This window comes from Mauremys mutica, chromosome 9 (genome assembly GCF_020497125.1).
Source record: "Mauremys mutica isolate MM-2020 ecotype Southern chromosome 9, ASM2049712v1, whole genome shotgun sequence".
NCBI lineage: Eukaryota > Metazoa > Chordata > Testudines > Geoemydidae > Mauremys > Mauremys mutica.
In genome coordinates, this window is record NC_059080.1 from 27,175,214 (window position 1) to 27,200,842 (window position 25,629).

The window sequence follows — 25,629 nt, forward strand, 5'->3', positions numbered from 1 at the left end:
ACTGTAATAATAAATTTTTACTATACACAGTTTTGTTCATTTTTTTTCCATATTCTTATGTATATTTTGTTGTTGTTGAAGCATTTGTGTCATGTACTCAGTTATTTGGAAATACACTGGGAACTGGAATGCCTCTGCAGTATGTATTGCTAATTTAATCCATGTTTAACTTGGATGTAGAGGAGTCCTTGCTAGCAATTTATTAGGGGTTAAGAATTTTGTCGCTACGGTTTCACTGCAGAGTTAACTTGAGTTATCTACACTCAAGTTACTTCTCTCAAGTTAGTCTACTTTGAGTGAAAGTGGTCACTCTTTGCAAAATAACAGTTGAGCTGCTGTGTCCACACTGGTACTGCAGTCCCTCGGGTGTGGCACTAAGACTTCTGGGGGAATATCCCAGAATCTTTCAGTAAACTGAGCTGGTCTATGAATACTTTCCCAGTGAAATGTGGGAGAACTTGTCTGTCATTTCTGGGTACACTTGAGGAACAGTGGGAAAGCATTGGAGGACTAGTAGCACTCCAGTGGAAGCAGCCTGTATCCACACTATTATTATACAATATAATGCTGCCTGCTTCTGTAATTTTCACTCCATGCATCTGAGGAAGTGGGTTTTTTACCCACGAAAGCTTATGCCCAAATAAATGTTAGTCTTTAAGGTGCCACTGAACTCTCTGTTGTTTTTGTGGATACACCTCATGTTAGCCTTTTCTGCAACTGCATCATATTGACTCAATTGGTGATCCACTATAGCTCCCAGATCCTTTTCAGCAGTACTACCACCTAGTCAATTATTCTCAATTTTGTAGTTCTGCATTTGATTTTTCCTTTCTAAGTGAAGCACTGTGCACTTGTCTTTATTGATTTCCATCTTGATTTCAGATCAATTCTCCAATTTGTCAAGGACATTTTGGATTAGTTCACTCAGCCAAAGTGCTTGCAACTTCTCCCTGCCTGGTGTCATCCACAAATTTTATAAGCATACTTTCCACTTTACTATCCAAGATATTAATGAAAATATTGAACTGTGTATTGGACCTAGGACTGACCCACATAGGGTCACAGCAGATATATCCTCCCAGTTTGACAGCAAACCACTGATAACTACTCTTTGAGTATGGTCTTTCAACCAGCTGTGCACCCACCTTATAGTAATTTAATCTAGACCACATTTCCCTAGTTTGTTTGAGAATGTCATGTGGGATTGCGTCAAAAGCTTTCCCCCCACCCCCATCCAGTGGGATAATACCTCTGACAAAGAAGGAAATTAGGTTGGTTTGGCATGATTTGCTTATGCTAGCTTTTCCTTATAATTCATCGTGCTGTTCCCTAATTTAAGGAAGACCTGCAAAGAGAGGGAAAAGTAGGTTTCACCCTTTTTTTGCTTAAGATAAATATATATAGAGAAGTTTATTTTTGTGTTTCAGCATTAGTACCCTGACACTCTGTGGATGAATGGACAACTATGGTTTGACATAAATACCAAGGAAATTAAATCTGATTAATTGAGAGGGGAAGTGATTTTTATTCAGATTATTTAAAGCCCGTTTAACACCTCTTTAACTAAAACACTTAAGAAAGGCTCTTTGTAAGGATACAACACCATGCCTGTTAAACTTAGTTCCACTACAGCTGGCTCTGCATTGTGGCCTCATGCCCACACCCCTTTCAAATTTGAGATAAAGTCACAGGTTTGGTTCTGCTGTGATCCACAAAACTCCTGACAAACCCAGCAGGCACTTAAACTCACTGGACTACAGAATCATTCTCTTTCTCTCTCTCTCTGTGGTCCAATGACTGTTCCACTGTGGATATATACTCAAATAGTCACTAGAGCAGACAGCAAGGGTGGGAGGAGAGAATGACTTTGTGGTCTAGTGGTTAGGGCTCATACATGGGAGGTAGGAGACCCCAGCTCCAGTCCCCCTGCTCCAATCACTCATCATCTATCCACAGTGGAACAGCTTCAACTGGTGAGACTAATGTTTTCCAAGAAAGGGAATATATAGAATATGAAAGTAATTCTATGTGTCGTAACAGTAGGATGCAATATTGTCCCATAGTACTACCTCATATCATCTTTCTTCCACTATCAATAGAAAAGAATTACAGTTAAACCAACAATGATTAATAATTACTATACTCGTTGCCTTTTATTGAATGTCCCACATAAATAAAACTGCTCAATGAATATAACAATGTAATCTTTCTAGGTATGGTGTATTAGAGAAAAAGGTCACCTCATGCCAGAGGTCTAAAGAAGATATGTATGAACTACTTTGTTTAATAAAAGACCTCTGAGAAACATGGAAAACAATGTAAGTTGGCTTTCAGAACAAAAGAGGTTTAGAAGTTAAAAAAATGCTTTTGAATGGTACATTGTGTAGTCTATCAAAGACGACCTGAATCTGCTATACTTTAATATTAAAACAAAAATACATAAGATTTATTTACCCTGAATAATGAACAAAACAAGAAATAAATATATTTAGTAGAGTTGGTTCCTGAAGCATTGTTGGAGTTCAGACCTGGATACACCCATTAGACAGCAATTTCCTCTCTTGCAGGCTTGTCTATTGATGCCATCTTCAGAAACTTCCAAACTTCTTCATTTTCAGTTGCTTCATATAACATCTCAAAGTCCTAAAAGAAATGCAAACCTATGTGCTAATGGCATTAAATCCCAATTCTGTTTTTGTAAAACCTGATATATATGTGCACTTCCCCAGCAGCAACACCTGCACACACTACCCTCTGGCAACATTGTTTTTGTCTTGCACAAACATTCTAACATACTCCAATTCATAATTGTGACATGAAGATTTTAAAAAGTGTGACCATCTGCATTTAGTGCACACACAAATACCTAATGCCAAATCCATGGTAAGAAAATACTAGCCATCTCCTTATTCCCAACAAATTACAAGATAACTTGAAGGGAATGGAACTTTGGTACTGACAATTAACAGGGCCATGTCCATGTTAAAAGCCTGCCACAGAAAAAACATACTATTTGTTTTGTATAGCATCTTTCATACAGCAGTATTGCTAAATACTTCAGGCCAAGTCTTTCCTCTGTTACAGTTGTGTAACTCCTGATGAACAGAGTTGGAGTTTCACCCACCTAAATAAGGGTAGAATTCAGCTTCTATGGCTTAATCTTGTTTCTGATTGTACAAGAAGGAAAAAGCATGCAAAGAGCTACTAAGGCCTTGTCTATACTGGAATTTTGTTACTGATATAGATTCACTGATATGAACCTCTAGTGAGATTTGCACTGCAGAAACTTACCCTGTCTGAAACTTGGTAAAATGTATTTGCAAAAATCATCTACACTAGCGTTTTGCATCAGTGCAGCCACACTGGTGCCTAATCCCACTGTAGACCAGACCCAAAGCTAGCACAAGCAACCTTGTATGTGATTTAACTGGCCAGAAAGAAGCCCAATTAATATTCTCAGGCATGCACTGTGGCTTCAGGGATTTGGTTTGCTGAAAAATGACATGGCTAGCAACTCCTGCAGAATTCCTTGTGAACAAGGTGTTCTCAGTAGTATCTGTGCTGCCCTTCACTGTGCTCGCTGGAGGAGGCAGTATTCAATCCCTAAAATGCATGGTCATAAAAGTTTGTCTTTTTAAAATACTGTTATTGTATTGATCTGATAGCTGAAGTGAGTTAGCATGCAAAATTCATTCAGGGCATGCAAAATTCTCCACAAACATACTTATTGAATACCTTATTGTTTAAAAACAAAATCTACATTTTTTTTCTTACTCCGCAGTAGTCGTCACCATTGAATATCTGAGGAGGTACTGCATTAGGATTACCAGCCTTCGCCCTCATCTCTTGAAGCAGATGTTCACTGATGGATACATCTATTAACTCATACTTTGTTTTGTTAATGTCCAAAATTCGAGTAACTTCTGCCTGTTTCTGCTTCACCTAGATGAAAAAGGCAAATTTTAAAAACGGTCTATTATTCCTGTTAACAGCCCTAATTGTTTTATTTATTTTTTTAAATAACCCCCTCACACTAAAATATTCTACCTAAATAGCTAATCAAAAATAAGTTAGGAAAGCTCATGTGCAGTATATATTGCTCAGATTTTTCCCTTTTAAGTTGTTTTATTCAGACTGGACCTTTGCATGCATGCTCTCAGCCTGCGAAAGATTTGCATCCAAATATTTTTAACAAAATTAGTTGAATAGTTTCAGGTTTCAAGAATCATTTAAGAACCTGATGGGGGTCAGAGATGCCATCTCTGGGTGGGTGGTGGGGGTGCAGCCTTTGTAGGTGGGAGGACCCTATTTCACTGCTCACCATGTGGGGGTGGGGAGTTAGGGTAGAGCTGCCCTAGGTGGGTGCTGGAGCCATGCTTGAGACTAGCAGTGACTATGAAATTGGAAGGAGGCCCCCTCTTGTTTCTGGTGGGTGGGTGGCAAAGTACCTCTTGGTGCTGGGAGGTGGGTGGAACTCAGGTCCCTCGTGGTAGTGGGGGGGGGCAGTCCTGTGGGGGAGGAGCTGCGCCCCAGGGTGCTGGGACGGGGGGGTGCAGCCCCGAGCGGGTGGCGCTGGGCCCCTGGGAGCTGGAGAAAGATGCGGCGGGGGGAGGGGGAGCTTGCCCCGCTCACCTGCCGGGATCCGGTGACGCTGGTGTAATAGACCCTAATGGTGCCCATGGTGAGCGGGCCAAGCCGCTCCCTCCCCGCGCGGCCCCTCCTCACTCACAGGCCATCCGCCAGACGCCGTTGCTAAGGCAACGAACGGCTACCGGCTCGGACGGGCCAAGCTCGTTTCTTGCTTCTGATTGGCCAAGCCTGGCTGTCAGTGAAAGTCAGCCCCGCCCCCATCTCCTGGCCTGCTGCTCAGGGCTGGTGGTAGGATCGCGGTGGAATTCTGGGCGGGCGGGCGCGCACAGGACAAGGCTCTGCTTTGCCAGGCCTGGTTGGGCCGAAGGGGGGAGGAGCAGCTATTACCGCCCGCCCGCAAGGGCAAAGCGGGCAGCAACGCACCTCCCCTTGCAGCGCCCTGGTTTGGGGAGGGCCCAACCCCGAGCAAGCGGCCTCCAGCCCTGCCCCGTGTCTTCTGGGCTCCCAGCAGCTGCCTTTCCTGCCCGACCCAGCCACGCCGCCATGGCTGTTGGGCTCCCGCGCCTGAGAATTGCGAGCTTCAAGGAAGGAAAGGGCTGCCCCCATTTCTAGCCTTGGCATTTGTGGGCCCCCCCAGCAGGTGTGCCCCCCCCCAGTCCTGCTGTGCACACCAGGGCCCCAGGGAGAAGCTGAACCCTTCAGCCCCCCACTGCTCATGTCCCCATTCCCAAGCAAGAAGAGGGCAGCCCCAGATGTGACCCTACAATTCACAGGGCTACTAAGCCAGAGTGGGGCTCAGATTTCAGCAGCCCCGTCTAGGCCCATGTCTCACAGATACAACATTGAGCCTGAAGATCTGTGACATCCCACAAACTCTCAGTGTCCCAGCAAAACCAGCCTGGTGATTTGTGAGGCCCTATTTGTGTGTCTTTGGTTTTTTTTTAAAGACATATGGGAATGTCACACCAGCAAAAGAAGTTAGGTGCTAAAGAGATCTGGGTTCCTTTCCCAGCTGCGCACTGTGGACTTCAGAGCAAAATATCTGCTGACGTAATGCCAGTTGCTGTAATTACTTCATCTCTGACTTTGGGCAATTTGTGTGACTTTCCCCCCATCTCTGAAATGGAGTAACAATGCCTGCCTCACAAGGGGTATTGTGAAACTTAATTTGGTAATGTGCTTTGAGATGCAAATGGAAGAGGGCTATTATAATTCAAAATGGTACTACTGTTGAAATCCAAATTAATTTGTGCCTGCTATATCTTTCTGATTTGCTATAGCTTATAAAAAGGGGAGAGACAAGTGGGTTTTGAAGAAGTATAAGAGTAAGCACTAAAGAAATTTGTCATTTTTGTCTATGAAAAATGCAACTAGGCCCCAAAGGTAATGAACAATTGTAGGAGTTGAAACAATACAGTCAGTAGGTGGTGCAAGAGAGACATGACTGTAGCACAACTAAAAATCTCAGGAGGAAAGCATAGTTATGTTTACACTACTGGAGCAGGAGGGGACATCTGCATAGATTTATTTTATGAAAGTGATAGTTGTTTGTAGTAGTCATATTGCTATCCTTGTAGAAGTAATGGACTCAGTTGTTCTTTTAAAACACAGCTCTATATTGGGGGGTAGTGCAGAGGCATATAGCCTCCAGTGGAAATCCTGGAACAGTTGTGCCTCAGCTAGGCGTGATGCCTCCAGGAGTGTAGAAGAAGTTTCACCAAAGCACAGTCCTTCAACAGGCTGTAGGACAAGCTCCTGTTCTGCATGTGGCCAGCTCAGCTGGCTTGTGTGAAGAGCACTGGAGTGTTGACATATCACTACATTGGGGCACTAGGTCCCATATGGTAGCCTCCTCCCCATAGTCCGGTGGGCTTGAGAAATAAATAAAGAAATTCCAGTGCGGAGCCTGCCCAAGGGCCAAAGAAACTGAAGCCACAGGCATGAGCAGCACCAAGAAGATATTGCAGCTGGGGTGTGTGAGAGAGACACCACCCTACCCCCTAGCACTCTCTGGACCCAAGACTATGCAGAGGGAACTCCCTTTCGGGGGCCCATAATAAACACAAGGATTCTGATTGTTCCAGCCTGACAAAAGAAAGGCTTCTTGCACCTTTCTGCCTTTCATGCAGAGGCATGTCAAGCCACAAGCCTGGTATGATTTAGGGCTCAATCCTGTTTCAGTGAGGGAAAGGATCGGGCCCTTAGTGATTTTTATAGAAATGTGTGTGTTTGTTAATAACATATTTTCATAATAAACAGGTAAACAGAAAAGGCCTCACTGAGAAATTGGAACACATAGGTCAGGTGAGCAGGCAGTTGCTTCAGGAACTGAGATGTATTTGAGGAGTTGAAAGAGATTAGGGTTGCAAAAAATGCAGTGTTGCTGGAGTGGGTTAAAGAGACAGATAGACCTACACCAGCTAAGTTTGAAAAATCAATCAGTGTAATCAATTCCTATTTCATATTTGTGTGTGTATAAAAGATATAGTCTTAGCTGAAATAAGGGATATATTTTGATTTTTGGAAAAGATTATGTTAAATCTCACCCTGAGCTGCTACTAATTATAATTTATTTTTAAGGCAACACCATAGGTGTGCATGGCACTTTACAAGTAAATAAAAATGAGAGGTCTCTGCCTCAAGTAGCTTACAATCTGAAAAAGTCATAATACTGCAGGAGATGACAATAAACAATGGGTGAAGACAGATATGGGAGAATGAGTCTCAACAGAGGAAGGTCATAAGATATGCCTGTTCATCATCTTGGCATGGGACCAGACGGAAGGCTTCATTCTGTGTTTGCATTTTTCTTACCTGAGTTTCTATAGTCAGAGATCTTCAGATATCTCTTTCCTTATAAATTCTGCTTAACATTTTAGACTTGTAATTCAAAGACCCACTCTAACACATTTATGTGACTTTATCACTGTTTACACTTCCACTTGTAATCTGCATTCACCTTCTCAGCTACCTTTGTGTCTCCTTTACTACATTTTGTTAGTTTAAATATTGGGTCTTTGGGGAGGCTGACACATTCCGGTGGAAAGATCTTCTTCCTCCTTCATGCTGCTGACTCCTTGGCACACTTTAATAGAAAGTTTAATTGTTGTTATCCTCCAAATTATTATTTGACTTAATCTGGTTGTCTGTGTGTTATCCCTGAATTGCATGGCTCTAATTTATAAACAACAGTAGTGCAATTGACACTAATTTAGTAGTCTCAGTAGAGGAGCCCTGGAGTGAGTTGTATGGAATTTGAACTACCCCATCTGCTCTCAAAGTTGATTCCTCCAGGTCAGGGTTGAGGCATGTTAATGAAGATGGAGAAATGGTTAATTATTATCAGCACTAAATCTGTTGTGCAGAAAGAGAATTTCACTCACGATGATGTAGTGGAGGAAATAGTTATTTCAAATAACCTTTAAATATTAGATTATTTTTATGAGCTCAGTTGGACTCAGCTCTGTATTAAATCTGTTTCTTATATTCACTTAGAACATAGTATGGGTGTATAAGAGAATAAATAATACAGCAGAAAGTATGCATTTCTGCTAGTTGGGGGCAAAGCGGTGGAGGATCAACACAGAACGCCTTCAAATCCACATGCAAGCAGTGCACATGACAGGTAGTGAAACTCCTCAGAGGAATTTAGAAAGAGGAAATGGACAAGTCACTGACAAAGGAACATAGTTGATTACTTGGGTCATGTAAGTGCAGATTCACATAGCCAAAACTGGACTGTGTCTTTTTCTCCCCCTATATCCAGCAGTAGCTGGTAGTGGACAGATACAAGGATGCCGGGATTCTGGAACATATGTTGGAGAATTCTTTACCTTAGCTGTGCTGTTTTGAAGATCATTTCCTCCCAAAGCACTTTTTCATGATAAGGGCCTATGAGATATTGTAGTTGCCATATAGTTTACATGCTCTGATTTTTGGAGCCTGGATTAATTTGGATTTTAATATTTGTAATGCATAATCCCACCTGTGTTAAAAATCCACAGCATAGGCCAGTTTCTCACATAACCAACTTCACTTTGCACAAGAGGAGAGCTGGAATGTGTTTGGTTTAGCTATCTCTAATTTCATTCAAATAAATGCTTGCATACAAGTGCATTATTATGTTGTATCACCTCAAAGTGTGCTAGTTTCCTTATCAAATACACAAAAAGACACGGTCCTTTCCTAGAAGAGTTTAGGAGCTTGCTTCTAGTTTATTTTAATTCATAGGATACATTGTTGGTAGTACTTTACTACTGAGGAATCAATAAATTGGCGGTTGTTACTGAAATGTAAAAAGAGGGCATCCCATGTCATCCCATCCCATCCCATCCGATGTCCCATGTCATTTGTGTGTTTCATTTGTACATTTTCCCTCCATCAGCATATCGGTAGTACTCTGGTATTCTAGAACTTGCAAGACAATTAAATTCTTATCTGCCAAAGAGAAGGAAACTTGACAAGGGAACCAACCAAAAACTCTTTCAGTGCCTGTGTATCTATTAACTAGTGCTTGAGAGAATTGTACAATGTTAACAAACTGCTTTCTCACTTGGAAATCCACATGACTTGTCAGTCATATCAGCTGGTCACTGACTGATTTGAAAACCAAAACTACATTTGACTTCTGCAGTTCATGAGTTCTTGTTTGTTCTATGACTTGGGACTAGTGGCACGTTATATTTTGTTCTGTACTATCTCATTGGAAGGATTATCTTTTGTTAGTTTTTTTTGCACTGACCTGTGTAACCCACACACCTTCTGGGTATGGTGTTCTGTCGTATCTAGTGGCACCAACAAATGAGAGAGAGAGAGAGAGCGAGAAAGAGTTAGTTTAGTTTAGTTACATGAGTCTGCTAACAGCCAGTTGGTTTTTAGTTCATGCGGTAGAGGCTCATGCACTAAACTCCAGAGGTCCCTGGTTCAATCCCATCCGCCGACAACCAGTGTCTGTCAGCGTTCACCTGATTAAACAGATCTCACAATATAATCTTAGTTCTGCAACTAAAGAAAGTACCACTGTGTTCTTGTAAAACAGCACTTTTTTTAATTTAAAGAAAAGGGAAGTAGCTAAGATAGTGAAGGATAGACATTTCCCAATTTGCTGTCTCATTTTTCTATATCTGGAGACTCCCTGTAATGTATGTCAATGGAAAAAAATGTGAGGAACTGAGGCACCCATGAGTTTATTAAATTTTAGTTTTGGAGAGTTTGCTATCCTGATTATGCCAAATGAATCTTTTGTGTACTTTAAGATACACAACATACTACACAGTCCATTCAATGATAGGGCACTTGTCTGAAATGATAAATTAGCTTCATATGTCCAATAATCCAGTTACAAATGGAAATGCTGCAGGAAGAAGAAGCCTTCTATTTTCCACAATAGGAATGGCATTTCCAAGAAAATTTGAAGTTATCAATTTAACACTTGGCTATTCAGTTTCATACAGCAAATAACAATCTCTGCCCCTGCTGAATCAAACCTAATGGAGAATGGTAAATGAATCCCCTGATTTTATATTTTCATTTTATCTACTGAAAAAATTAACTGCACAAGCAATATAAAATGGTAGAAAACAATACTGATTGCCTTGTCTATGTATAATATATTACAACATAATCCTGAGGGGCAGATATCTCAGAGGTATCTGGGAGTTTTTACTGTGGGCCAGAGTCTGATAACTTTACTTGCATTCAATTTTAGTACTAAACTCAACAAATAGTCCCAATCGGACTATTCATTGAGTAAGAGTTTCAGAAATTGACATTCTTACTATTAGAATATATTAATTGTATTATGGTAGCTCATTGGCGCCCCAGTCATGAAGCAAGACTCCATTTTGCTAGGCCCTGTGCACATGCAGAGCAAAAAGAAACTTTCTTAACCAAAAGAATTTGTAGTCTGAGTACATTGTAGGGACTTGGGAAAAGATTGTCAAAGCTATTTAGGCGCTTGAAGATGCAGATAAGTGCCTAGTGGGATTTTCAAAAGCATCTAACCTATTTAGGCCCTTATATCCTTAGAAGAACCCTGTATTTTAAGAAATTAGTTCACCAAGTCCTTAAGTGAAAAAGAGAAAACATATGCAATGTATCTTTAGTGATAGTGGATCTGTCAAGGGATCAGACAAATATCCATATATATTTAACTGTGTCCTTAATTTTATTCTTTAGGAGATGGGGTGAGAGTTTAATAATTAGGATCTTGGAACTTCACTATAGGCTTTAGAATGTAAAGAAAAAACATGGATTTTTTTTAAACATTAATTCTGCATAGAATATTCTAGTTAGTATATTTTAACCCACTTAATATGCAAGCCATTATGATTATTTGATTGTCCATTTGATCTGCCTGATACCTTTTCATCCTTTGCATATGAACAGAGTCATGAGGGACTGACCTTCAGTAATGCTGAATAACCTCTGCTTGAACTGAAGTCACTAGGAACTGCAAGATCTCAGCACCTCTGAAAATCCATCCTTGAAGCAATATGCTCTTGCCATCAGCAAGTGCAGGCAAACTTCTGAAAGTTCTCAGCTTTACTGCTCTTCATTGTAAATCCACATGCACAGCTTAGGCCTTCTATTATCATAGAATTTTTATTTGTCTTAAAGAATGTACAATTATTAAAATAATGAAGAAACAATGTAAGGGGTCAATGCCTCCTGCTGCCCCCATGCAACAAATATTCACCCTTGAAGGTCTCTCAAATCACTCCAAAAAAACCCTCTTTCAATGGGAATACCTTATTGGGGCTCTGTTATTGGCTTAGAAGATTCCAGTCTGTCCCCACTGCACGTCTTAACGTAAAGTCCTACAGGTTCAGTTTAAATCAATCTCACATGACTTCTCATCACCGTCTGTCCAGATTCTTCCTAAGCCTCATGCCACTCTCATTCTTGGTGCTAGACCACCAGATTCTCCCCCTTCCCAGTGTCCCCTGACTAATGAAGGGCTTACCCAGTCCTTACCATCCTGAGGTTAAACCCTAGTCCCAAACAATTATAAACCACCCTGCCTGAATTTTTGGGTACGTCTACACTACGGGACTATTCCGAATTTGCATAAACCGGTTTTGTAAAACAGATTTTATAAAATCGAGTGCGCGCGGCCACACTAAACACATTAAATCGGTGTTGTGCGTCCATGGTCCGAGGCTAGCGTCGATTTCTGGAGCGTTGCACTGTGGGTAGCTATCCCGTAGCTATCCCATAGTTCCCGCAGCCTCCCCCGCCCCTTGGCATTTCCGGGTTGAGATCCCAGTGCCTGATGGGGCAAAAATCATTTTCGCGGGTGGTTCTGGGTACAGCCTCACCCCGCCCACCCACCCAGAAAGCGGCAGACAACCGTTTCGCGCCTTTTTTGCTTGGTGAACCGTGCAGACGCCATAGCACAGCAAGCATGGACCCTGCTCAGCTCCATACCGCAATCGTGGATGTTTTAAACACCTCGCGCACTCTCGTGCAGTATATGCTGAACCAGGACCTTCGAACCGAGGCGAGTAAGAGGCGGATACGGCAGCGCGGCGATGACAGTGATGAGGACGTAGACACAGAATTCTCTCAAACCGCGGGCCCCGGCGCTTTGGAGATCCTGATGATAATGGGGCAGATTCTATCCATTGAACGCCGATTTTGGGCCCAGGAAACAAGCACTGACTGGTGGGACCGCATTGTGTTGCAGGTGTGGGACGATTCCCAGTGGCTGCGAAACTTTCGCATGCGTAAGGGCACTTTCATGGAACTTTGTGACTTGCTTGCCCCTGCCCTGAAACGCCATAATACCAAGATGAGAGCAGCCCTCACAGTAGAGAAGCGAGTGGCGATAGCCCTGTGGAAGCTTGCAATGCCAGACAGCTACCGGTCAGTCGGGAATCAATTTGGAGTTGGAAAATCTACTGTGGGGGCTGCTGTGATGCAAGTAGCCAAAGCAATCACTAAGCTGCTGCTACGAAAGGTTGTGACTCTGGGAAACGTGCAGGCCATAGTGGATGGCTTTGCTGCAATGGGATTCCCTAACTGTGGGGGGGCGATAGATGGAACCCATATCCCTATCTTGGCACCGCAGCACCAGGGCACCCAATACGTAAACCGGAAGGGGTACTTTTCAATGGTGCTGCAAGCACTGGTGGATCACAAGGGACGTTTCACAAACATCCACGTGGGATGGCCAGGGAGGGTTCATGACGCTCGCGTATTCAGAAGCACTACTCTGTTTAAACGGCTGCAGCAAGGGAATTACTTCCCAGACCAGAAAATAACAGTTGGGGATGTTGAAATGCCTGTCGTTATCCTGGGGGACCCAGCCTACCCCTTGATGCCATGGCTCATGAAGCCATACACAGGCTGCCTGGACAGTGGTCAGGATCTGTTCAATTACAGGCTGAGCAAGTGCAGAATGGTGGTGGAATGTGCATTTGGCCGTTTAAAGGCGCGCTGGCGCACATTACTGACTCGCTCAGACCTCAGCCAAACCAATGTCCCCTATGTTATTGCTGCTTGCTGTATTCTCCACAATCTCTGTGAGAGTAAGGGGGAGACCTTTATGGCGGGGTGGGAGGCTGAGGCAAATCACCTGGCCGCTGATTACGCGCAGCCAGACACCAGGGAGATTAGAAGAGCACACCAGGAAGCGGTGCGCATCAGAGAAGCTTTGAAAACGAGCTTCATCAATGGCCAGGGTACAGTGTGACTGCTGTGTTTGTTGATGAACACCCAACCCCCTTGATTGACTCAGTCCCTGTAAGCAACTCCCCCTCCCCCTTCGAGTACAGCTTACTTATGCAAATAAAGTCACTCATTTAAAAAGCATGAATTCTTTATTGATTCATTATAAAAAGAGGGAGAGAAGTAAGGGTGTGCTTTGGGAGGAGGAAAGGAGGGATGGAGAAGGCCATTAAAAAAAAATTCAGAGTAACGGCATCCTTCTGGTTGGGCTGTCCACGGGGGTGGAGTGGGCGGGTGCACGGAGCCTCCCCCCACGCGTTCTTACACGTCTGGGTGAGGAGGCTAAGGAACATGGTGAGGGGGGAGGGTGGTTATACAGGGGCTGCAGCGGCACTCTGTGATCCTGCTGCCGTTCCTGAAGCTCCACAAGACGCCGGAGCATGTCAGTTTGATCACGCAGCAGCCCCAGAGTTGCATCCCGCCACCGCTGATCTTCCTGCCGCAACCGCTGATTTTCCTGCCGGTCTTCCTGCCGCCACCTCTCATCTCGGTTGTCCCTCCTGTCCTCACGTTCACTGGCCTCTTTCCTGTAATTTGAAACCACGTCCTTCCACTCATTCAGATGAGCTCTTTCATTGCGTGTAACTTCCATAATATCCGAGAACATCTCATCTCGCGTCTTCTTTTTCCTCCGCCTTATCTGAGCTAGCCTTTGGGATGGAGGAGGGATGGTTGAAAAATTTGCAGCTGCATGAGGGAGATAAATATTTAGAAAGATACATTTTACAGAACAATGGTTATACTGTTTCACAGTGAACATCACTATTCACCTAGCACATGTGATTTCCCTACAAGGTCGCATTTTTCATCTTAATAGTGACTGCTTGCAGCTCTGGGGTTACAGATCTCACAGACACATCAGGTCCAGGCATCAGAATTCAGCTTGCATGCGGCCATGGTAAGCCACTGTCTCAGTGATTTACCCCTCCCCCCCAACGCATGGCTAATACCACGCTAGCTCCCTGCTAATCAACAACCTTCCCCCTCCCCCCCACCCACTGCTTGTCCGGTAGCTTGGGGAAGATCGCCTCGCCGGTGACCAAACAGAAAAGATCATCGGCATTTCACTCCTCCCCTCCCCCGCTTCGCTACGTGCAGGAAAGTGTTTTTTTTAAGCTGCTGCATTCCACGAACCCAGTAGAAAAATGGCCACCCCCCTTACTTAAATTCCTGATTTTTAACCAGGTTATCCTGAACGATATCACTTTGCTGAGGATAACAGAACAAGATAAAGAGCGGATGCTTCTTGAATGCCAGCAGTCACCGGGACCATACGCTGCTATGCTTTGCCACGCAATGATCCCTGATTACTTGCTACATGCATGGCATGGTAAAGTGTCCTACCATGGTGGGCGGAACAAGGATGCCTTGCCCAGAAACCTTCTGCAAAGGCTTCTGGAGTACCTACAGGAGCGCTTCATCGAGATGTCCCTGGAGGATTTCCTCTCAATCCCCAGACATGTTAACAAACTTTTCTAAGTAACTATACTGTCTGCGAATGCATCCCAAGTCCTCAGGGCAAATCAATCATTAAAAAAGGCTTGCTTAAAAAACACTGTTTGCTATTTGCAAAGGTACACTCACCAGAGCTCCCTTCCATGGCGTCATTCTCTGGAATAGTTGCTTGTGAGGGCTGGGAGCAGGGTAATTCCGTCAGTGTGATAAAAAGCTCCTGGCTGCTGGGGGTCACGGAGTGCTGTGTGCTCTCTGCTAGGTCTTCCTCTTCTTCTTCCTCTTCATCTTCCCCGTCTGCATAATCCTCAGACATGGCAGAGATTACAACCCCCACCTCGGAATCCACGGTCAGGGGTGGGGTACTTGTGGTGCAGCCCCCTAAAATTGCATGCAGCTCAGCATAGAAGCGGCATGTTTTTTCGACCTGCCCCGGACCTTCCGTTTGCTTCTTTGGTTTTCTGGTAGGCTTGTCTGAGCTCCTTAACTTTCACTCTGCACTGCACGGAGTCCCTGCTGTGGCCTTTATCCGTCATAGCCTTAGAAATTCTTTCAAATACTTTTTCATTTCGTCTTTTGGAACGCAGTTCTGTTAGCACTGAATCCTCTCCCCATATAGCGATCAGATCCAGTACCTCCCGAGCGGTCCATGCTGGGGCTCTTTTTCGATTCTCAGGAGACTGCATTGTTAACTGTGCTGATGAGCTGTGCGTGGTCACCTGTGATGATGAGCTCTCCACGCTGGGGAAGCAGGAAATGAATTTCAAAAGTTCGCGGGGCTTTTCCTGTCTACCTGGCCAGTGCATCCGAGTTGAGAATGCTGTCCAGAGCGGTCAGTGGTGCACTGTGGGATACCGCCCGGAGGCCAATACCGTCGATTGCGGCCACACTAACCCTATTCCGATATGTTAATACCGATATTAGCGCTACTCCTCTCATCGGGCAGGAGTACAGAAACCGATTTAAAGAGCCATTAAAATCGATATAAGGTGCCTCCTAGTGTGGACGGTTGTGGCGTTAAATCGGTTTTACGCTCCTAAAACCGATTTAAACGCCTAGTGTAGACCAGGCTTCAGTCTCCTCCAGGAGATTCTGGCAACCCTTTTCAGCTGCAGCTCCCTCTGCCTGAGCCTCTGCTCCTGTCAGCTCTGCCTTTTTAACCCCAGATGGGTCCTGTAAACAGACCCTCTCTTGTTGCAGCTTCCTCTTTATATAATGTGTTCTTAGTCCTTTCCCAGCTGAGACTAATAGCTCCAATTGAGTTAGTCCAGGTGTACTCAAATGGGCTGGATCAGCACCACACTGAGAAGCAGCTACCTAGTCCCAGGGGATTGGTCCTGTTCCCTCTTAAAGGGACACATCCTGTGACAAAAAGCTTCTACCAAGTGGTACAAAGTAATGAGTAAAAAGGGAAGGGTGCACCTCAGAGAAACATCAGCAATAGTGAAAGAAAAAAGGATGAATAATCTTATCCTTTGTGAGATATTTCTTTGGGACCAGAATCCTCAGCTAGTGTAAATTGGTGTAAGTTTGTTGGTGTGTGGCTCTTGAAGTCTGATAGACAAAGACACATTTTTAAACAGCCTTCAACCCAATCTGCAAGGCATCCCACAGAAATGATAGCATTTAAACATTTAATTATATGGTTGTAGTACAGATCAGATATTTAGATGTCTAAATGCTATGATATGTCATGGTAATTCATCGGGGTACAGAATTGGTCTGAAAATTTGGAAGCTAGTTTTGAAATTCAGCCTTTAATTTGAGCTGTTGTTGCTAGCCCATGAAGCTCACAATTACACACACACACCCCCGACTTGGAGGAAAGAGAAATGAGAAGGTAAGAGTTAGTTTTAATTTAAAAACAAAATAAGTTTCTAACCTTTTTCCTTGCAAAGAAAACCTAAGCAAACCAATCATGAGTTTTGAAAGCTTATCACTGATTTTTTTCTAAAGATGGCATGTTATTCACAGTGCCTTGGCTTCCAGTCATCCATGGTTGGCCTTTAGGGTCTGGAGAAGCCGTAACCATGGGTTGTTTGATTATTGCGATGATCCCAGATCATGTCACACTGAGGTAGTCAGTGGTGCCCAGATTACAATTGATAGGACTACGACACTGCAAACTGCCAGCTGTATGCGCTCTGGCTACGAGCGACATAGCAGCGTGATCTACTGTCTCTGTTCTGAGCATTACATTACAAAAAAAACTTTATACTTTTACCCTCACGTATGCATGTTCTGTACGTGCAAATGAAGAAACTTGTACCTACAAACACTTGCCTCTGCAAATCAGAGAGACATCTAATTTAATAACTAAATTCAGTTGTTTGTAGATGGAAATGAGCAATAGAAAGCTTGATTGCGTCCTTGCATTTTGAAATGTACTACGAGCATGGCCAAAGGTATTGAACGGAAATCTATTAGACACACTAATCTTTTAGTAATCTTAGTTATTTTTAGTTGACATATTGCAAAATTAAAAAACAGTCATGCTAGTTGTGAACATTACCCCAGAATCAGTCCCATCCAGACTCATTTTTTACATCCTCTTTTGGATTTGGTGTCACTGCTTGTTTACAGACCACACAGTTTTCCACTGGTGACGGCACTTCTGTTTTAAAAATTGTACAAAAAGAGGAACAAAATTGTGTGTGCTCCAGTTATTGCTCACACTGTCTGAAGTGAATAAAGAGAATTTATTCTAAGGTTGCTGCAGTTGTAGTCGTGGAATGTTAGGTTATGTGACTATCCGCATCTTATACGATTCTGAAAGGGTAAGTCTGGTTTTCTTTAGTTTGTCTCAGCTTATCTTTTGTTACAGAATTTAGAGTCCCACTTATTTTGCTTAAAATAACTTTATGTATTTATTTTTAAAGTATGCTTGCTAAGGGTCCCATATTTTTGACATCTTGCTCTAACACTTTGAACCAAGCATTAGAGGCAAACTTTTCACAAGTAACTCAGGCTCAGCTCCTCAAAACTATTTAGGCACATAACTCCGATTGATTTCAATAAGAGTTAGGCACCTAAATACCTTTGCACATCTGGGCTTAACTCCCATTTTCAGAAGTGAGTCAGGCATCTAGTTGCCTAAGTCCCATTGACTTTCAATGAGATTTAGGCTTATAAGTACCTGCGTCTCTTTTGAAAATGGCACTTAGGCACTTTTAAAATTTTTATCCTGCATCTTTGCTTGTGTGAGAGGTATTAAAAATAAAGTAAAAATGGTTAAATTATTTTAACTGCTGGAGGATCTGTGTATTGAGCTTTTTCTGAACACTGGTGTCATTCTTATGACATTTGAATTAGTGTGTGCTTATTAATATGTGGAGTACTTAAAATCAATTCTGCTTTGGAAAGAGTTATTTTAAGGGTTGGTTCTGGTATCACACCTGCTCTACAGAGGTGTCACTTTATATTAAACAACTATCCCCTTATTTAAATGGATTTAAATGTTTTTAAAGTGCTGATGTGAGCCCTGCTTGCCCAAGTCTGTCAATTCTGGGCTGTGAGGCTGTGTAGACATATCCTGAGTGCTCCAGAGATGCACAAAGGGAGCAGTCCCCCTGTGCTGGGACATCATTGCAAAGGCATTCAAAGTGAAGAGGAGACTTCTGGTGGTGTTCTGCTTCATTCTCCCACATTAGGGTCAGCCACAATGTGGTCCTCAGTGAGTGTGAGTCAGAGCCAACTCCCACTCAAGTCAATGGAAAGACTCTTATTTATTTCAATCAGAGATGGATTGAGTCCTAAAGGCTTGCTCCGTCTAAGTCAATTGGAGTTTTACCACTGACTCCAAAGGGTGCAGGATCAAGCCCTGTGTGAGCAAATACAATTAAAAGGCAAAGCCAAGGAATCACAAAATGTAGTAGCTAACTATTGATGTGTAGTTTGGTTTTTAATTATTCATGATACTATTTCATCATGTACTAGTGAATGAATGCAGTGAATTTAGTAAAATTATGGACTCTTAACAATACAAGAGCTCATTACAGTATCTGCTTAAATTTTGGCTAATAGTTCGGCAATATACCCAACATTTTTATGTAAATAAGCAAGATGTTGCTGCAATTAGGGCTCAGTCCTGCAAGGGGCTGAGCATTCTTGGGAAGTGATGAACATCCTCAGCTCACACTGCGGCCACTCAGGATTTCACAGGGCTCAGTCCTGCAAGGGGCTGAGCATTCTTGGGAAGTGATGAACATCCTCAGCTCACACTGCGGCCACTCAGGATTTCACAGGAGAGCTCAACACCTTGCATGATTAGCTCCTTAGTTTACTAAAAAAATAAGTGTGTAGAGGATTATCATCAGTCAGAACTTCAGCTGGTGAAATCAGTTGTTGCGCTATTTCTTTCAGTAGCACCATGTCGATTTTGCACCAGCTGAGGATCTGGCACAGTCACCAAATGAAAAAGACTTCATTGATTAAATCTTTCTGAGAACAAGTCATGTGCATAATGTAGCACAATTGCCACAATTCAGAAGAAAGGTCCAAGACTCAGCTGATATGGAAAATGAAGGATCAAATTATTGGCCTAACTCTTCCTTTTTCAGGATGATTTTTATTGATATGATGACTTTATCTGGCTATAAAAATGAAACTGGTGAAAAAACAATTAAGTTACTTTTTGTTAAAATAAAAAATGCCCCACACATTGCAGTCTACGTGAAGCATACATTTTTTTAAAACCTTTTTATCAATTAAGGATAAAATAGCCCTTACTGTTACGCTTATTTTGCATTGCCTTACATGGCTTCTTTGTATTTGCAGGAATAACGTGAACGCTGCTGGTTAGTGAGTCTCTAGCACTGATCAACATGTTGGCAGAAGGCATCCTAACTGGAATCATATACAAAGAAAGAAAACAGGACATAGATAAACCCCACAAATGGCACATACACAGAAAAGATGAACGGGAAACTTGGAAAGATCACCTTATAGATACACCAGCAATTAAAGATTTTGCTTCAGAATCTGAGAAGCAGAATGAGATCATTGCAAAAGGTAGCAAAATTGAAGATAATAAAGAGCTTCAATGGAAATCTAAAGAAGAGCTACCTGCAAAAGAATATAATGCACATGTTAAAGGAACAATATCTGCAGCTTTACATATACCAGGAAGAGAACAAAATCATGAAAACCAGGTGGATTTGTATAGATCCTGGTCGTGCCACAGTATTTATCAAAACTATCCTGACTTACATATTGGAGGAGACCATGTAGGAGGCTATATGCGGGATTCAGGTTGCATTATGGACCACATAAGTGATGAACTTGTTGATGGCCCGGTTTTACTGTCAGGAGATATTCTATTGGGTCATTCCCCTCAAAATGAGCCTCTTGAAAAAACAGCTACAAAGTCCTTGAATGGTGATGAAGGTGGAGAAAGGAGTATGACACTCCAGAAGCAGCCTCTTTCAAATTCTGTGCTGAATAACTACATGGATACAAAGGTGGAAGAGCTCTATAAACAGTTTTTTGAAGAGAACTTGACCAGGTGTGGTTCTGTAACAAACCTCCTGACTTCCAGTTTGATCATGAATAATCTAAAACAGATAAACCTTCAGATCTCCCAAGAACAGACTATAGAAACATGTAAAGCTAGAGAAGTGCTTTTACATTCTCTGGCTTTGTTTAGTTTCCGCAATGCTGCCAGTGGAAACAGCTCTGAATTTAGTACTCCAAATTTACAGTTCTCAAACTTGCCAAGCAAGAGCAAGAGCTCCCGGGTACAGTTTACATCATGACTGCACTGTTTGGTTACAGCAGTGTTTCTCAAACTTTTGTACTGGTGACCGCTTTCACACACAAGCCTCTGAGTGTGACCCTCCTTATAAATTAAAAACAGTTTTTTATATATTTAACACCATTATAAATGCTGGAGGCAAAGCACGGTTTGAAGTAGAGGCTCACAGCTCGCAACCCCCCCATGTAATAACCTCGGGACCCCCTGAGGGGTAGTGACCCTCAGTTTGAGAACCCCTGGGTTACAGCCTATTCTTCAGCTGCGGTCTCTTCTCTTTCAGGATTAGTTTGTGATATGTACCAAAATTAGACACTACTGACTTTTTAAAATAAATTTTGACATTTAAACCACACTTTGTCTGTGATGCCACTTCATTGCTTGTTACCAGACTAAGATAAAGATCATCTGTCTTTGTGTGGTTGAATGTAATCCAAATGAAATTTTTTTTACAAAATCCTATTGAGCCAAATTTTCAAAGTGGCCTAAGACCAGCTTCTAAGAGTCCAGCCCCGCCAACACCTAGTATGTGAGTAATTATACACAGGACTAGTACTTATGCAATCAAAGTTAGTCACGTACATTAATGCTGGTAAGATTTTGCCTTAAGAAATTAATCCAGAACCCAATGAAGTTGATGGTTAGACTCACATTGATTTCAGTGATCTTTGGATAAGGCCATAAATTTGAAACCATAATTTTGTGCATTTAAATTTAGCGGTTGCTATTGCAGATTTCACCCATTATGTCTGAGAAAATGGCCTTCTGTTTTGAAAATCCTGTTTAACAATTTGGTTTATTCTGCATAGCATCTTACATATATCAAATGTATATAAAAATGTTTATCAGAGAGGAAAATCAATGACACTCTGTAGAAGGATGATATGTGCATTTATATGAAGTTAATACATGTTTTGTATTATACAGGTAGAGTACATTACAATGGAAAACTACAGATACATCAGCTTCTAAAAATTTAAATAACAGGTCAAGTTTATAAAATGCTAAAAGTATGTCAGTTACTGTAAAGGTGACATTTCTGTTCATTTAAAATGTCATTTACTTAAATAAAAGTTTCCATATTTATACAACAAAATCCACTCAGATTCCCAGAATATATAAAATGATTACTTCTGCCTACCATTTGCATTTTAAAAATAAGACTCCTTGTGTTTTTCTGAAAAATACACCCTTATGACCTCAGCAAGTTAAGAGTGTGTTGCAATGTTACTGAAAGGCAAAGATATTGCAGTTTTTGTTCCTATTACCCTAAATCAGTAGTTCTCAAATGTTGTACTGATGACCCCTTTCACACAGCAAGCCTCTGAGTGCGACCCCTACCCCTTATATTAAAAACACTTTTTTATATATTTAATACCATTATAAATACCAGAGGCAAAGGGGGATTTGGAGTGGAGGCTGATAGCTTGTGACCCCCCATGTAATAACCTCGTGACCTCCTGAGAGATCCTGACCCCCAGTTTGAGAACCCCTGCCCTAAATGTTACATGGGAAAATGTGATTACTTTGCCTGCAGCCATCATTTCCTCCCTGCTGGAAATGTCCTTTGTTGTAAATTATCACTATGTTGATATTATACTGTGATGAATGAGCTGAAGTTTGATATCTCAATTGTACAAGCAAATTTTCTCTCAATGGGTAAGCTACTGTGCTGACTCGCACCAAAACCAATGATGTAATTTGAGGCATCTGCAGTTCTGTGCTTCCAATCCTGAACTTGGTGGATTTAGCAGTGTAAATGCTAGCAGAAAATGTGGCTTTTTTATTTAACCTTTCTGCTTAATGATAAACTTTCAGAATGCATGCTGTACTGGTAGCTAAATCATTTTATGCAGAGTTACTGACATCAAGCAACACCCAGGTATGGGACATTGATTTATAAATTAGTGCTTCTCAGTGAAATTTAATATGTAGTAGTCGATGTAAAAGTCTAACCATTTCATTTTGGCATTTCTGGAATGAAGCATTTTGACTTTTCATTCCAAAATAAGTTTTTGTTTTGAAAATTGCCAATTTTGTAAAAGACTTTTAAAAAGTGGCTAAAAATCCCAAAGTGAAACTAAATGTTTGTTTTGCTGAGAAACCTAAAAAAAATTCCATTTTGAATCAACCCAAAACAATTTTATTTTTAAAAAAATTGGTTCAGTCAGTATTTGCCCAGTTCTAGATGGTACAATTGGAGGATGATGCACCAGCTTTCTCTTATAGGACATGGTTTCAAATAATCTGCTAACTATACAGCTGGTCAAATAGTGGGACAGAAAGCATGAATATTTCATAGATTTTAAGGCCAGAAGGGATCATCTAGTCTGACCTCCTGCATATCACAGGCCACAGAACATCATCCACCACTCCTAGAGTATGCCCTCAACTTTGGGGGGAGGGATAGCTCAGTGGTTTGAGCATTAGCCTGCTAAACTCAGGGTTGTGAATTCAATTTTTGAGGGGGCCATTTAGAGATCTGGAGCAAAAATCTGCCTGGGGATTGGTCCTGCTTTGAGCAGGGGGTTGGACTAGATGACCTCCTGAGGTCCCTTCCATCCCTGATATCCTATGATTCTGGCTGAGTTACTAAAGTCCTCAAATCTTGATTTAAAGACTTCAAGTTAAAGAAACTCCACCATTTACCCTAGTTCAAACCAGCAAGTGACCTGTGTCCCATACTGCAGAGAATGGTGAAAATCCCCAGGGTCTCTGCCAGCCTGACCTATGGGGAAATTCCTTCCTCCAAACATGGTGATCAGTTAGACCCTGAGTAAGATCCACCAGCCAGAGACCTGGGAAAGAATATTCTGTAGTAACTCAGGGCCCTCTAGTGCCCATCTCTGGCAGTCAGACATATTTGCTAATAGCAGTCATGGATGGGCCATATGCCACTGTAGGCAACCCCATCATACCATTCATTCCATAAACTTTATCAAGCTCAGTCTTGAAACAAGTGAGGTTTTTTGCCTCCACTACTCCCCTTGGAAGGCTGTTCCAGAACTTCGCTCCCCTGATAGTTAGAAACCTTCATCTAACTTCAAGCCTAAACTTATTGATGGCCATTTTATATCAATTTGTTCATATGCCAGCATTGGCCCTTAATTTAAAGAAGTCCTCTCCCCCACCCCCTCTGATGCATAGGCGCCGACTTCCCCTTTTCCCAGTGGGTGCTCGACCCCTCCCTGCCCCAGGCCCGCCCCTCCATCGCCTCTTTCGCCCCTGCACCACCCTCATCCTGCTCCCATTCCACCCCTTCCCCAAAGTCCCTGCCCCCATTCCACCCCCCATCCCCCAAGTCCCCGCCCTTGCTCCGTCTCTTGTCCTCCTCCTCCCCTGAGCGTGCTGCGTCCCCCCTCCTCCCCCCCTCCTGGAAAGTCCAAAACGCTGCCAAACAGCTGTTAGGAAGCAGGAAGAGGAGGGGGTGGAGGGAGCTTGGCTGCCTGTGGGTGCAGAGCACCCACTAATTTTTCCCTGTGGGTGCTCCAGCCCCGGAGCACCCACGGAGTCAGCGCCTATGCTCTGATGTATTTATAAAGATTTAATTTCACTGAGTATCTTCATATTATCAAAACTAGTCTGGATGATTCAGCTGAATGCATGTATTTGATGTCTAATGCTCGTATTCAGTTGCAAATAAATGTATTTGACATCCAATATGTATATTCAAACTTCTCACTTTGAGATCAAATTTCAAACCTCAAACACTGAATACATCAGGAACTATGCAGATACTTCAGAGCTATTATTTGTTAATTTAATAGATTCCCATGTTATGGGATTGATTTATAAAGGGTTTGTGAAGAAAGAAAGAAAGCTACAATTCACTCCATTTTGTGTTTAGGAACTAGTGTTTGACCAGGTGAAACTGGGGCAGGTGAGAATAAAGTGGTAGGCATATAAAAATATAAAAACAGCCATATTATTAAATTAACTATGTATATGGTGAGATTATTCAAAACAATTAGGGTTGCAATTTTCTCCATGCTCAGTTTGGAGGTCTTGTGTTTGAGAATCTCAGGAGAAAGGCCAGGTTAACATTGTGTGCAGTTTAGCCTGGCCATTTGAAGAGTGGACTCTTTTTTAAAATGGCTGTTTTTATGGATTTTTATATTGCTGAACTGGTTTTATTTTGCTGCTCTTTTGTGGTTTCATTTTACATCTGAGGATGTTGTGGAACACTTTTTTTCACTGAAGATATTAAAATTTGTGGGTGAGATCGTAACGCCCAAGTCATTGGACTTGAAGTCAAAGGAGCTATGCTAATTTACATCAGCTGAGGATTGGGCCCACTCATCTTTCTGTCACTCAGTTTATTCAACTTAGGTTTTTTCTTTTTTAATTTCTTAATTATACTGATTTAATTTTTAAAAAAATGAAGCTCTACAGCTTATGGACAAATTTTCACAAGTGGTTCATCCAAGTCTAATGAATTGCCCTCACAATTTTATGAATGTAAAAAATAATCTACTGATCTGTTTTATACTGTCACCCATTACTGTAGTATCTGAGCATCTTCCACATGTGATTAATAGCAATGCTAAATTCCGTAGTGGACTTCCTGGAGAAGTAATAGAACCTAGATGCCTGACAGTCTGATCAATTCAGGTATTCAGGTGTCTGCATTTTATTATTTGTGTTTGTAAATGATTGCACTTAAAATTGCAGGCATAAAACAGCAGGTGCCACTGTAGAGGCTGTTTTTGAAAATATGACCCAAATGTTTATAGGTTGAAGTAGATCTGAGCTCTCACTTAAAATATGATATGAAAGGCTTGAGACATCTCTTAGCCAATCACATTGAGCAATTTGTTGCCTTATTACAAAACTAAATAATGGCCTTATTGCTAAATGGTATGACAGAATCCTCTTTTAAGAAATACTCCATTAAATTTGATATGATGGTGAAAAAAAATCTGTAAAAACTGCATGATTAAGCTAGGAAAGTATTAACCTAGCAGCTTTCCTTAGTAAATAATTCCTTTTTTCAAATGTCCCACCTACCTCTTTTTTATTTATAACTAAAATAAGCATCTGATCTTGACAGAATTGCAGCTGGGTTCTGTTTTCTTATTTCCTGGAAGGGAAGTTAACCAGTTTCTTGC

General features: G+C 42.0%; 2 protein-coding genes across 7 annotated transcripts; one reads left to right on the forward strand and one right to left on the reverse strand.

Annotated features, from left to right (window-relative positions):
* Positions 1-1,926: 1,926 nt before the first annotated feature.
* Positions 1,927-4,785, reverse strand: LOC123377707 (SH3 domain-binding glutamic acid-rich-like protein 3). 2 transcript variants are annotated; one of them, XM_045030917.1, is made up of 3 exons: positions 4,633-4,785; positions 3,761-3,942; positions 1,927-2,643 (listed from the first exon to the last, which is right to left on the reverse strand). In XM_045030917.1, the coding sequence occupies exons 1-3, from the start codon at positions 4,678-4,680 to the stop codon at positions 2,589-2,591; spliced, it is 285 nt and encodes a 94-aa protein (XP_044886852.1). In that variant the 5' UTR covers positions 4,681-4,785; the 3' UTR covers positions 1,927-2,588. The 2 variants fall into 2 exon arrangements, with proteins under 2 accessions (XP_044886852.1, XP_044886850.1); XM_045030915.1 differs by having other exon boundaries at positions 1,938-2,643; positions 3,775-3,942.
* Positions 4,786-4,900: 115 nt separating this feature from the next.
* On the forward strand, positions 4,901-21,833 carry LOC123376969 (TLR adapter interacting with SLC15A4 on the lysosome-like). Of its 5 annotated transcripts, none has more exons than XM_045029280.1 (2): positions 4,901-5,230; positions 19,549-21,833. In XM_045029280.1, exon 2 carries the CDS (start codon positions 19,596-19,598, stop codon positions 20,523-20,525), a length of 930 nt encoding a protein of 309 aa, XP_044885215.1. In that variant the 5' UTR covers positions 4,901-5,230; positions 19,549-19,595; the 3' UTR covers positions 20,526-21,833. The 5 variants fall into 5 exon arrangements, with proteins under 5 accessions (XP_044885215.1, XP_044885217.1, XP_044885216.1 ...); XM_045029282.1 differs by lacking the exon at positions 4,901-5,230 and adding an exon at positions 5,264-5,761; XM_045029281.1 differs by lacking the exon at positions 4,901-5,230 and adding an exon at positions 6,500-6,742.
* The last annotated feature ends 3,796 nt before the right edge of the window (positions 21,834-25,629 follow it).

Coding starts and splice junctions, on each gene's coding strand:
- LOC123377707 (XM_045030915.1), bottom strand. CDS start 4,680: ATGGGCACCATTAGGGTCTATTACACCAGCGTCACCGGATCCCGGCAG. Junction 3,943..4,632: donor GCGTCACCGGATCCCGGCAG/GTGAGCGGGGCA, acceptor TTTTTCATCTAG/GTGAAGCAGAAACAGGCAGA. Junction 2,644..3,774: donor ATGGTGACGACTACTGCGGA/GTAAGAAAAAAA, acceptor CATTTCTTTTAG/GACTTTGAGATGTTATATGA.
- LOC123376969 (XM_045029280.1), top strand. CDS start 19,596: ATGTTGGCAGAAGGCATCCTAACTGGAATCATATACAAAGAAAGAAAA.